Raw genomic sequence first — 14,139 nt, 5'->3', positions numbered from 1 at the left:
CACTGTGCGAATCCTGGCCTGAAATAGAAAACGTTCTATATCCCTATGCATTAAAGCTAGTGAAGATTAATTGACTTCCATCCTCTCTAAAGGGAAAGCCAAAAGGAGCCAAAATAAAACTAGTATTTCGCATTCCAAGAAATTAATGTTTTTATAAAACATACCAGTACTGTCAAACTAACTATAGCATAATAAAATCGGGGACAAAGAAATGAGTCCTGTAACCCTTAATATTTTATTGTACTGCATGCTAAATTTTGATGCTTTAAAACAATGGTAAGAGAGTAAGAGTGTCAAAGGAAAGGACGAAAAGTGTAGAAAGTGTGAGGTTATTATACCAGCTCAAGGAAAGGAGGATCAGTGATTTTTATGGGGGCTAGCAAGAGAGTGAGAGGATTGGGTGTTCCTGCTCTCATCACTGGCTCTCCGTTTAGATTCACATGGAGTCTATCCATTGTTCTAGTTTTTTTTTGTGAATCTGTTGACCTGGCTGTCCCCTTTTTATCTCTTCGACTGATACTGCTCTTTGTCTTTCAGGTAATCGGGCTGCTGGACGTATTCACATCTGCCACGTCACTCCAGGGGTTTCAGGACTTGTAAGTTTACCTTTTCTGAAAAGTCTAAATAATTCAAATGCTTGCATCATTCCAACACAGTGAATCTGATACCTTTGTAGTTTTATCCTTCTAGTGACAAAATTAATGTCACAGCCATATTGTGGCACTCTCATGTTTATCTAGATGCTGGCAACCCTTTTTCGGAGTGCAGAGTTGACCACAGTGGTTGTAGATAGGCATATGTGGGAGTTGTTGAGTGCGGTGTGTGATGTGCTCTTATCATGGTGCTATGGTGTCACTGTGCTTAGGCTTGAGGTGTTAAAGAATAGTGTGGAAATAGAAACAGTGGTGCATGCTAATACATACCCATTTTTAAGTTTTATTTATAACATTGTATTTATAAAAGTGGGAAGAGCCAGATGTTTACCCCTCTGGAATTCAAGATGGCAGCAAATGTTTCCGAGAGCTCCATGTTATATGAACCTCTTGCTCACAGAAACCGGGAAAACTGAATCCATAGCTTAGCCATCTAGATTGAGAAGCACATAAAGGAGTCAGCCTAAATGGGAAGGGTCTGATTTGGTGGGAGGTGCAGGGGTTTTGCTTACAAATGAGATGCCTTAAATGGCATATTGAAGTATATATGTTGCTTTGAACATGATATGTCGAGAAATCAGTAGCAAGGGTAGGGATGAAAGGCACAACCTGAAGTTAATGATGGTGTAGCAGCTGTGTTCTGGGTTTCCCGTAGTCTCTGAATCCTTTAGTTGAATGCGTCAAGGGAAAGATTGTTGGCGCAGTCTTAAGAAAGTACTAGGTTTATGGTGGCTTCTGCCTTTTGTTGGACTCCTAAAAGAGGGATGATTTGATGAAGGCATCTCATCATGGGAAAGGAAGGATCCATTTGTAACCAAATTCAATAAAGGATTCAGGGACAAGGTTATAAGTCATCCATTTATCAAAGGACTAGTAACTCAGTTTTTGAAGGGCTTAGTTTGAAGCAATTTGTTTGCATACAGTAACCTACCACCATGAAGCATTGATCTACGGGCAAAGGAATCTAATTTAGCTGGGTAAACCTTTTAGTAGCAGCAGTAATAATAAAAATATATTTATGTAGAATTAATGCTGTATTTGCATTGTGCAATATCAAACATGAAACTAAAATAACCTTAAAAACATTTTTAAAAGTTAATTATTTTTTTAAACGTTTTTTCTTTGTTTACTTTCCGGGCTGTGCTTCAATGGAAAGTCTAATGAATGGTTTCTATCATCATGAAGTAAAACAATGTGACTCTTCTCTACTTCCTTTGAAAAATATCATGCCCTATTGGGATTCAGGCCCTACAACTTAAGCCAGGTGCTCCTAAATTGGTGTAAATAAAGTGTCAACCAAGTGGCCTAACTTCCTTACCTGGTATCTGCTCCTGCACTCTCAACCCATGCAACAAATTGCAATCACAATGCCTTCTAGGCAATCTAGATGTAAACTACTGAGTGCATATTGCCTCACAGGGTAAGCACTTCACCCTTACCATTCAGCAGTGGAGCTTTGGAATGGTTTAATTAGAAAAACTAGAATGGAGTAGTCAGGCCTGCACTACTCAGAATATGACCTTAGTAATAAAGTATTTCTAGGCAGTCTGTTATCCACCTATCAACCCGGCTATTTCAAGGCGAGGCTAAGGATGGCATGGCTATTAAAGCAATGGCCAGCTAAAATACTTGATAGAGTACATTATCAAATGTATTAACTGCTGCAGATAAATGAACATTGTCAATAAATGAGTAATGTGAGATGTGTGAGGGAGCACTTCATCAAGCCTTGGTGAAAACTCTATTAGTGTTAAATGAGAAAAACAGGTTAACAGGTTGAAACTGATGCTGAGATGCAGCCAATTGTCCTTGGGATTTGCAGAGTGCAGCTGCCACTTTTGACACCCATTTGCTTTTTCCTTGTCCGAAAGCTTTGAGAGCTCACTTGATTTGAAGGGATGTGTTGGCAGAGTGTACCCTATGGAAAACATTGGCTGTCATTTGTCCGAGACAAATATATGCTCCAATTGTGTTGTGGCAGCTGGGCCTGGCAGTATGATAATGTCCAGAAGAAATGAAACTGAGTAGATTAACACTCTGCTATACAGATGGAGGGCTACATTGTTACAAATATCTTATATGGGAAGGTGTTGTGGGAGAGGGCCAGAGATATACTCTTGTGTGATGCTAAGCCTACTGCTGGAGCACCAAACATTGTGTTAGATGGCGAGAAACTCATGAATTCACATACTCCAGTGTTGCACCGTGGTTAAAGTCAACTGGTGATAATGACATAAAGCAAAGTATTGACTAGATGTTGTTTTAGGAGTTGTGAGGGAACAGCCACGTTCTAAAAACCAAGCGGAATGAGTTGGTCCTTTATTTTTCAAATGCATGCTGCATTGAGTTCCATATGCAGTACTGAAAAGAAGGGATCCCATGCAGAAGTCCTTAATATGGTTACAGAGATGTACCCTTCTCACGAGATTGTGAACATGAAGTCAGTTTAGTTCCAAACAATTGCTAATTGCTTTGCCACACAATACAAAACATACATGGGGACAACAGGGGATTGAATGTTTGTGAGAAATATTTATTTAAGTTTGTATTTTTGCATTGGATTACAGGATACCACAGTAAAATGTTAAGAAATGGAGGCAAGTGGAAAGAAGCGATTTCAGCATGCACGCAGAATGAGTGAGATATGCTTACTTTACTGCTGCCTGCAGGCATCAATTCATGTTTGGCTTTGGTTTTTAGTTACCTGGTGATGCCATACATGGAGATTGATTTACAAAAGATTATGGGACTACATTTATCAGAAGACAAGATTCAGTTCCTGGTCTATCAGATGTTGAGTGGACTAAAGGTAAGAAAATGGGGTTTTGCAAATACTTTTTTGAAGCTTGTTTTAGCAGAACATGTGGAAACTCTGCCTTGCTTTGCTGGATATCATTTCATTGAGTATTTCACTATTTTGTTTTGTAGTATATACATTCAGCGGGAATCATCCACAGGGTGAGTATTGAGAAGAATGTCAGCATATTGTGGGGTTTTTTCCTCCAGAAGAAAAAAAGTCTAGCATTCAAGACCACGAAGTAAGAATATGGAAGATCAGATGTGTGCAATAAAAGAATGGCAAGGCTTGGTTTCACCATGGGAGAATCATCTCAGGATTAATTTAAAGATACAGACTGAAATTACCTATGGGCCGCTCATGCTAATTGGAATGGAGCTGTCCACTCCATATACGGTGGAAGATTATTCTTCGTACTTTAATTGTTCATTGTAAAAATCCTTATTTTCAATTTGTATCTGAAGTTATATGTGGCTGTTGTCAATATGCTTTTATGGCGCTATGAATGGCATCCTAAACCCTAAAATTGGTTATTCCAGTGTACAGAGCCACAGACCTCTTTCTTTGTATGGCTCAATGTACTACATTCCAGTGTGGAAATAGTGCTAGTCTGGCAGCCTTCAACACTGTAAGTGAGCAAAGTAGAGTATGGGGCGGTACTTAGAATGATGACCGGAAAAGGTGCAAATAAGGCTGAACATATGCGGAAATTGATGTCACAGGACATGTACGGGTAAGACATAGTGTTAACCAGAAAGATAAGAAAGTAGTCCTGAAACAATTTAGGATCTTGCATAACAAGATTTGGTCACAGAAAGAGACGTTCTACTATATGATATGGTGTCTAATGTGTCCTATTAAGAAAAGCCTTTTGGATTGATGTCATTAGTTTGCTCTTAACAGTCAAAAAGAAGAGTCAAAGCCAGGACATGCTTGAAGGGACTGTTGTACTCTGCGTAAAGGTGTGTTAGAACTTATAGGTTCGTTACAATGCTACTTAATGGTTGTTACAAACAAGTAAGCTTCTAAAAAAACTGGTTGCAACAGCTAGAAGTCTTTTCCATATTTTATGAGAATGGCAACTACCAGGCTGGACCAATTCGCAAATGGGATGGGAAAATGTTGAAAGAATAGTCAGAACACCTGATAGACATAGATCAAGAGTGGAAAGCAGAAACTAGGAATGAGTTAGAGATGGAGACTGGGAGAGGAATTACTCTTTCATGTCGTGAAGCTACTCTTGATCACACTCTGTATATGTCCCTCAGCTTCAACAAGAGCAGGTCTATTAATTTATCACTGGGAGCGGTGTAAAAGGACAGGTGTTCCATGAACCTATCCCATACTTGGAAAAGATCCAAGTTAGAATCAGAAGTATCTTCTAGATAACAGATATATGTTTGGGGGGTTACCTTCAATCTTTCCCCGGACTGAGTACCTACACTAAAACGTCTGGAATAGAATTCTTAAAGGCTTTTAGTACAAGCCAAACTACTGCAAAATGTATGCATAATAATGGCAGCAAATACCACAATAACAGTAGCAATACAAAATATGGGGAATGTAAAATGAATGAAAAGTGACACAGTATTCTCGAATTCCTTTTCCTGCTGATTGTCTGCTAATGGGAATTAGCTCCTAAACGTTATGTCCTTGTTAGAAGTGGAATATACTATTACATACGTGTTATAAGGGCCAGCTGCTCTCAACTTGCAAGGCTATGCCCCTTCTGTGAGAGCCCAGCTTGTTACCAACATGCACTGGAACAAGTGATCGCCTGCTGGCATGTGGAAAAGCATGGGAACAAAGAACAAGGCTATAATAGGCAAAGCAAAATCTGACTCGAGTGAAACAGTAGTTCAATACTAACCCTATGAAAATGTGGAAAAGCATGAGACCGATATCTCAAACTGGGCCGAAAAAGAAACAAGACTGAAAAGATAAAGGCTGATGACAAATTGTCAAATGCATTGAACCTGAAGCTAAGCAAGAACAAGACGTGAAAGGCAGAAATCTAGAAAGACTATGACGCAAAGGAGTAAAGATGGTGGTACAAGGCAACCACGGTAACATACTAACGAGAATAGGGATTCTTCACATTCTCAGAGAAAAGATTCACAAAGGGGCCAATTAAAGCACAAAAATGAGTTCCCATTGGAGGTAGTTGTTAGAACAACTGCTGCAGGAACATGGCCCTCTTTAGTAAGCCCTTGTAGGTCAGGCCCACATAGGGTACAGTTGATGCAACACAGAAAAGGTGGGCTTACTAAAGCAGAGCAGAGCAGGTGAAAGCAGTTAAGTTGATTTCTACAATTCTCTACCAAAATAGTGAATACATGGACCAAAAAGCAAAAGGTGCACATAACTGAACAAATGAACAGTAATTTGTAATGGGGCCTACTTTCAAATTCTTACAGGATAGTATGCAAACTAACACTGGAGCATTCAATAGGTTCCAAATGTGGACTTGAAGTAACATGAGAGTTTTGGAAGCTCTCTCGTCCAGCTCTCAGCCTCAAGTAGGTCATACAGCTAACAGAATACTAGAGTTGATTATGGGTTAAGCACAGAGTCCGAAGTAGTGTTCATGATGCAAGTAGGGCCATAACTTCCTTCTGGCAAGAAGCACTTTCAGAATGTACTTATTCATTTCGTAGTGTGATTACTTATTTAGTGCTGGTTGACAATTTGTCAAAGGTGAATAACTGGGCGTCAGCAAATCTTTGTGTTTGATGCTGAAAACCAATGCCAGGTTCATGCCCCAAAGAAAGTCAAACGAATGTTCGAATTATCCTAAAAATCACCCTAATAATACGGGTTGTAACCCAGAGAAGCAAACATCTGGCACCTCCATGGAAATGGCCTCACTCTGGTGTGTGACCTCTCTCTTTTTTTAGGATTTGAAACCAGGGAACCTTGCAGTGAATGAAGACTGCGAGTTAAAGGTAAGAAGGAAGCAGCGTTAAAAGAAAAGCACACATAGAAATCACAGACAGGCTCCTCCAGGTAAAGTGTGAACCTCGTGCAAGTACTTTATGATATCCGTGGTAATTCTAGCCTTTACTGCAAAAGTAAAAATCCTGGTTAAGATGCAAATGTAGTAGCTGAAGACGTCTGGGACTAGTGGCATTAGTGTCTGAGGCCTGGTACTGGTGTACTAAAAAGTGTACGCGAATCTGATGCACTGAATTTTAGTGAGGGTGCCAACACCACATTAATGCATTGTTAGAAGTTGTGCATCCTAATACTGGTACTGCTACACCTGGTGTCAATTCTGTTATCACTACTGCAATTCATATTTTCAGTAATGCAGACACACTATGAGAAGTAGATTCAATGTGATAAAACCCATGTTGTGAATCTGTTACTCCCAAGGTACAGAGCTCTTTGGATAGATGTTTTGGATCCTGGGAGTGCAGAACATAAGCATACGACAGAAGGCCTTTGCTGTTGTTTTGCATTTAACTGGCCCACACATGACTGAGACATTAAAACACCTGCTGATAATAGCAGTCCATAGATTGAAGAGAACACGGATTTAGGAGACCGGCAACTGTGAGAGAGAATCAAATAAACAGTAGGCTTTATCAGATGCTCATCGTTGGGCTAAGCATCCGTCCCTCAAAAGTACTGGAGCCTTCACAGGGACGAATTTTCAGATGGTTGAAGCTAGAGAATGCGATTGTTAGTGGATTCTACGTTGGCAACAGCCATACGAGTAGCAAATTCATAGTTAACATTCAAATAGATAATGTGCCAGCCTCTTTCATTTTGAGGGTGACAGTCTAAAACGTTCCACACAATCAAGCAAAAAGTAGCAATTAATAATTCCTAATGAAGAAATCTGTGGGATTTTAAAAATTGGACGCATTGTACCATTTTCAGAACAGAATTGTAAATACGAACAAAAGGCTTGTCCTGCCCTAAGTCTAGTTAGCATTGTTGTCATATTTGCAGTTATGTTTGCAATAGGAAGAAGATCCATTAATTAACTTTTGCTGCAGACACGCTGGCTTAAAGACCCAGAGCAACTTGAAAGATAAATTCTGGTATTCCTGTCTGTTCCTTACTATACTGTCTTCTGCAGATCCTGGACTTTGGCCTGGCCCGTCATGCTGATGCAGAGATGACAGGATATGTAGTGACACGTTGGTACAGGGCCCCAGAAGTGATTCTCAACTGGATGCATTACAACCACACTGGTGAGTAATACTACACTTGGGAGAAGGTCTCGGAATGGGCCTGACCTACCCAGCATCCTGTTTGTGGTCCTTAACATTGAGACATGCCACCAAGTCCTCCCCAGGTACGACCACCTGAGGTTTTTCACACTTCTGATGCCACATCAGAATCATCGGTGCTCCGTCCCTGTGGGACGGTTCACAGTAGAGCTTCTAACTTTCACCTATGGGACTCCTTCCTGATCCACGGTGGTACTCCCAGCAGTTACTGCCCATTTTGCATTCTTTGTTATCTTTTTTTGGAATGGAATTCTCTCCCACTGCACAGTGAAACTCCTGTTTTTCCACTAGCAAAAAGCCAACCCCCCGCCCCATTTATCATGTGGTGTTTCTTTCCTGACTTTGCCCGGTACACTGTGACTCCATTTCCTTTTGGAAAGTCACAATATGCTATTCAAAGGTAGGATTTCTTACCACCTAATTCTTCAAATATTGCTCCCTACCAGCTAGTGCTAAGATGGCACAGCCATCTCTGTACACTTTGAGTTTTGCCCTGCTCTTGCCAACTGATCCAGGATATAACCCAGTATACAGTAGTATTAGCAACCTCCCTCCTCACGTTTCCCCCAATGGGATTGCTTGCCCTTCCACTCTCCAATTTGGGCCCCTCACTCCTCTCTTATCTTGGAGTCCTCGCCACTTTGTCCCCCCTCGATGATCTTCTCATCCTTTTGTTCTACAATGGGACACTTTTTCCCTTCTTTACCCATTTTCCCCCCAGTGTTACCTGGGGTTGTTGCCGTCCCAGTTTACCTTAAATAGAGATTTACTTGAAGTCTCCAAATGAATACAGGGTGGAAGGAGCACTTAGTAAAAGCTGTGAATGCACACAGACCTTCACGTTTGTGGGTGATCACCAACTTCACATGCCTAATCCCAGCCCCTGTAAACAGATGTATTCACATTTAATATTATAACATACTAGCAAACAACACTTGTATACTAGGATTTATGAAGCAAAAATCAAAACTAAAACGTTTCAGAATGCAACATGCTATTGGACTGGCTGATAATGTTGCAAATGACAAAAGTAATCTTGGCAGATATGAGCAACACACATCTGGGCAGGTCAGTAAAGTGGCGGCCATCTAATAACCTTATTCTATAGAAGTTGCTGTCTTACTGGAATGCTATAGTGAAACTCTTCTGTAATGGTGGAATTATTTTCATGATGTTTTTGTTAATGATGGCAGTGGAATTGAAGGACAAGATAGTATTATTACGGCATGAGTGTCCTTCTGAGCCGAGTGCAATTAAGCAAATGATCATGGTAAATTCTTGAAGGTCTGCACTAGACAAGTCTCAAAGAATTTTGTTCAAGGCATACTTGAATGATAAGTCACAAAAAGAATGTCAGTCAGTCAGTCAAAATAACTTTATTTGGCGTTTTGCCATAAAAGTGCACATGCATACATAAAAGTCATCATAAAATACAGTACTTATTGCATACGTCAAAAGCAAATCTATTAAATCTAAGTTTACCGCCCAAGCTTACTAAAACAGTATAAGATAATAAATGCTTATAAAAACATATATAATAATAGGACAATATAGTAATAAGACAATGCCTAGTTTCTCTTAATAAATGGTCACATTACCAGTTCATATCGGTTTCTAATGGTGATAGCAGATTTAATAAAACTAAGAATAGAAATGCACATTTGTTTGGATGAGAGGCTTTGAATGCCAGTCAATCCGTCTTTGTAGGAAGAAGTGTGCAAGATACGCAAAATGGGTAATAAAAAGGATTTCCTGGGAACTGAGTAAAGTTTACAGAATAAAATAAAATGGCAAGTAATTATCGCAAGGGCATGGCGGTAGTGTTTTTTCCCACACACATTTTATCGGGAACGCCACTCTAAAATGGATCATATTAAATCTAAAAAGTACGAGTAAAGAGTATAAAGAAGGGGTCAGGAACCAAACAAAATAAGGTTCTAACAAGTCTGATGATAGAATTTGTACGTATGAATTAAAATAACTAAATTTCTCTGCCACTTGGTATCTAAGATTCATAACATGCTACTTATGTCGAAGTTTAACAATTTCTTTCGCATTGGCTGGCAGGAGCTCTGGTTTAAAATACATGTACTCCAAGTCCAAGTTTCGGAAGCCATTGTGAACAAAATTTAGCCATGGAATTTTGTTACAGTCTGTTAATGAAATACAGTCTTTTACGCAAAAAGAATGGTAAATCGACCTCACAAGTTGAGCAAGTACCAGACAGACACTGTGCCAAGCAAGCTTTGTATATTTCCGTACGTTCATTTATGAAGCACGACTAAGTATCAACACTCACTTTGGACAATAGTGAACTTTGTGGCTGGAGTATCTATGCAAGGAGTGACATTTTTAACAAACATGTTCAGTAGAAAGTGTTGTTGTAAGCAATTAGTGATGCTTAGTGGGGTGCAACTTCACTTGGAGGAAATATTGTTATTTCTATTGAAAGAGGGATAGGCCATCCTTGTGAAATCGCCACAGCAAAAAAAAGCACCAATTGATTATTTCAGACGGGTGGTGAAAGTAGGGATACTGTTGATGTTAGATAGTTCACATGACTTGCTTTCCACTATAGGAGGTCTTTTGGAATGGTATCATGCCACACCACACAGGGTTTGCTCTAGTATACTATATCAATATCCCAGTTTAAATAGAGTTGATTGGCTAGGAAGAAGAGGAGAGACCCAACAAGGTGATGGAGAAAACTCTAAGAGCAAATATGATGAGTGTTTTAGGGAAAGGGGTGTGCATGGCTGTGTTTCTAGGGCTGGGGATTTCTGATTCAGAGAAGTCTTTTGAAGGAAAGGATTGATAAATTATTAGAATCTCTGGTGGGTTGAGTATTGTAAACGTGTGAACTAGTTACTATGCTGAGTGCATGTGTAGAAAAACATCTCTTTAGAGTTGCAGGCTATATGTGTATTACAATAGTTCTGTTATCTTTATTTTTGTTCTTTTGTTGCTATCATAGGGGTATAGGTTTGGTTCTTGATTATCTGTCAGTATAAGCACTTTGAGCCTCATGGAATGTGGCAAGAAGAAACTTTACACTGGTGTATGAATTCAGTTACTGACCTCATTGACCTTACATTCGTTCAGCTATCTTTATTTTGGTTATTGTGTTTTATTGCTATCATAAGGGTTCAATATGGATTGGATTCTTGAATAGCTGTCAACATAAGCACTCTGACAACTTATGGAATGTGGCAAGGAGAAGCTTCACACTAGAGTATGAATTCAATTGCTGACCTCATTGACCTATCTAGCTTTGTGTTGTGAACGGGCAGGAAACCTCATTAGAGCTACAAATCTGAGGCCTTTTACTTTATTTCTGACCCCCTGGGACTTGTCAGTCATACTAGGTCACTTCTCAATCTGCTTGTTCCAGGTAGTGCCACTTTGTTGTTATAGTTCACATTCCTCACAACCCTCACTGGCTTCTGACCACAGACATACTGAAGTATCTATCTAGCTATATTTTCTGACTGAAAAAATAAAGGTTAAAGTGGGTGAGGTCATAAGCAGTGCATCATAGTGGTGCAAGTTATACTTAGGTCAGTTACCTATAACCGGTGAATTTCCGTGTTTTTTTTCATCTTAAAAATTTGTTTTTTTATTGTTCAAAAACTTGTGTACAGGTCCTCTTTAACCTTTGTTTTGTTTCAATTAATATCTAAGGTTTTTTATGTAAGTTAAAATCTTACTACCTTACTTTTTTATACCTCCACTTTCACCTTTAGTTTTTTCAGTCGATTTCTGTGGCTTTTTTTAACACAGATTAATGTCTTATTACTATACATCCGCTGTCAACTCCCTGTTGTTAACGGCTAAAGGCGGTGCATGACAGGGAGTTAGCAGAGGAGATTGGCCTGCAGCCACCCCCATGGTGTTGGTCATTTGGCAACCCCTTGCCATGCACAGCCTTTGGTCAGGCCCTGCGTCAAACCCAAGTCAAGAGCCAACCACCCATGGACTCCTATCCTGCATTCTTCCTTTATTTCTTTTTTTCTGTCCTGCAGGGGCTCAGGGGTCCATTTTGCCTCCCATAGGACTCCGAAAAGCAAAACAATATATATATATTTCAATTTTGGTCCCTTGAGTGGGTCCTCACAAGGGGTAGAGGGTCAGAGTATCCCTACCCGGCTTTATCCTATGTTTTTTCAATTTATTAGGCTGCCACAACATTTCTCCTCATATGGACAGCCAATCACTTCACTTAGTCCAGTGGGAGTCTTGCTTTCTGCCTCATTTGTTGTAGTCCTGGTCAGCTGCTTTTTCCAAATCCTTGTTTGATATTCCCTATGTAAATTGCAAGGAGAAAAATGCTTTGGGACGCTCCCTTTTTCTCAGCCCCACTTGATGCATCAGGCCAAAGCTTTCCAGGAATGAGATGAGGTGTATGGCTCCAAAGTTATAAGTAAAACAAAAAACGCTCTTCCTATGGAAACTCTGACTTACGTATAACTACACAGTGGCAACCGCTTTATATACCTATATATGTATAAACTTAACCTTTGTTCTGTCTTCCTTTTCATTATTTGTACCTGTAATTAGCTCTCTATTTTAATACAGTTTGTCACAGTGTACCTTTGTTAGAGCTCTTCCCTGTGCTATCTGTTATTTTCTAATCCATATTTTATCCTCTCCCCAATTCTCCAGTGGATATCTGGTCTGTTGGGTGTATAATGGCTGAGATGCTGACTGGGAAGAATCTCTTCAAGGGAAAAGACTGTATCCTTTGTTGCACCTGAGACTACATTTCTCAGCCAATACATTTTCAGAGTGTGCTGAAGGGAGAAAAGAACAATAGGCAGCTAAAGGTAAAGATGGACCTCCAAACCTCCAATGAGCCAATTATTTATACACTGAATTTGTATAGGAGAGGAACACAAGAGTCAGGGAAACCATTACTTTGTTGATGTAAATGCTAGAGAAGAGGTGTATGTGCCTGGTAAATGTCGCTGCTGATGTGTGTAGGCATGTTGGGCTGCCTGGCTGGCTGGCTGGCACCATGCATGTGTCAGTTTTCAAGTTAGGTTTCATGAGTAACTTGACGGTTGAGAGCCTATATTAAGAAATAACTACATCAAGCTTCGTCCTACACCTAACCATGGAGAGTTAGCTGAAACAGTTTGGTAACAGTGAAGCCAAAAGGGGCACTGGAGATGCCAGGCCTACAAGTCAGAGAATAGAGGAGTAAATCAGGCTCTGAGGACAAGACATAAGAACCAATCTGTGTATTGAAGTATCTTCAGTCCTTTTTGTATAGGAGATTTGCTCCCACATTAAGTACACATGCCCCCCCCAGAACTACCACCACAACTTTTTTTATCTTTCTTGGAAAAATGGCATCCACAACATGCTTTACAGGACGTGTAGGGAAGGGGGAGATGGAGGGTACTCTTCTGAATGGGGATGCATAGTTGGTCGGAACAGGGTGTCGGCTTTGTGTTAGGAGAGGGTATCCATCCTTTTGACAAAAAAATGCAATCGCTGATCAAAGCAATAGCATTCAAGTATTAACCTTAAACCCACCTACAGACCTCGACCAACTGACCCAAATCCTGAAGGTGACTGGTGTTCCTGGACCAGACTTTGTGCAGAAATTGGAAGATCAGGCGGTAAGAAGACTAAAAAAGTGTCAAAGGGAATTCACAGATCAAGGAGGCTTGAGAATAAGGAACACAGGCAGGTCATGAAGTGATAAGAGAAAAGCCTGTGAAAGAAGGTGTTGATCCTTTAAAAAGGAACGGGGAAGGAAGGTGGAAATTGTGAAAGGAAACTATGTCAGCAAGGGCATGGTGGTGGGCAAGAAAGAAGCTAAACGTTAAATGAGGATTTTGAAACAGAATAGAAGTGCTGAGAGACAAGTCTATGAGGTATGTGGTTGTGTTGTGTGGCAATCAGGGTTTAGTTGATCACGTTTCATTGCATGAGTAGCCTTTTTTACAGAAATCCTTTGCATATGATACATATTAAAAGTTACTCTTCGAGAGGTTGTGTAAAGAGATAAGTGAGAAGGGAGTGATGTGCGATGGTCGAAATGACATACAAGACATGACATATATGTTTCAAAATCTAAAAACGTATGTTACCTATTTTCTGAAAGGATGAGAGGTAAAGGATACCCAAGAATGTGCTAAAACATGTGGATGGTGATGGAGTAGCATACATTGTTAGGCTGTCGAGATGTAACAGGTGAGGCTTAACCTCAGACTTGTGTGAGATGACTGACCATCGGTCGGTGTGGATGGCAATTCCAGTGATGAGGGCCAGAAAAACCACAAAAGGTTGTTGAGGGGTAGCAAGAAGTTTAGGTAAATGGTCTACTAGCCAAGTTAATGTGGTGTTTTTGAGAGCTATATCAGAGTCGTGCCACGGATCACATGGGGTCATGTAACTGAGTTGGAAACAAGAGGGTGACGAAGAGGGCTGAGATGCTGAT

The 14,139-nt window shown here is 40.2% G+C and overlaps 1 protein-coding gene across 1 annotated transcript in view; it reads left to right on the top strand.

The window, feature by feature from the left end:
• Positions 1–14,139, top strand: part of MAPK13 (mitogen-activated protein kinase 13) — a 136,548-nt gene that overhangs the window by 119,077 nt on the left and 3,332 nt on the right. Inside the window, exons 3-9 of the mRNA XM_069238757.1 lie at positions 538–596; positions 3,354–3,462; positions 3,582–3,611; positions 6,348–6,395; positions 7,538–7,652; positions 12,354–12,425; positions 13,236–13,315. Coding sequence (XP_069094858.1) covers positions 538–596; positions 3,354–3,462; positions 3,582–3,611; positions 6,348–6,395; positions 7,538–7,652; positions 12,354–12,425; positions 13,236–13,315 — 513 coding nt within the window. The remainder of the gene's footprint in view (positions 1–537; positions 597–3,353; positions 3,463–3,581; positions 3,612–6,347; positions 6,396–7,537; positions 7,653–12,353; positions 12,426–13,235; positions 13,316–14,139) is intronic.

Source organism: Pleurodeles waltl, chromosome 6 (assembly GCF_031143425.1).
Source record: "Pleurodeles waltl isolate 20211129_DDA chromosome 6, aPleWal1.hap1.20221129, whole genome shotgun sequence".
Classification (NCBI taxonomy): Eukaryota; Metazoa; Chordata; class Amphibia; order Caudata; family Salamandridae; genus Pleurodeles; species Pleurodeles waltl.
The sequence above is the reverse complement of the archived record's forward strand: the minus strand, read 5'-3'. Positions and strand labels throughout refer to the sequence as shown.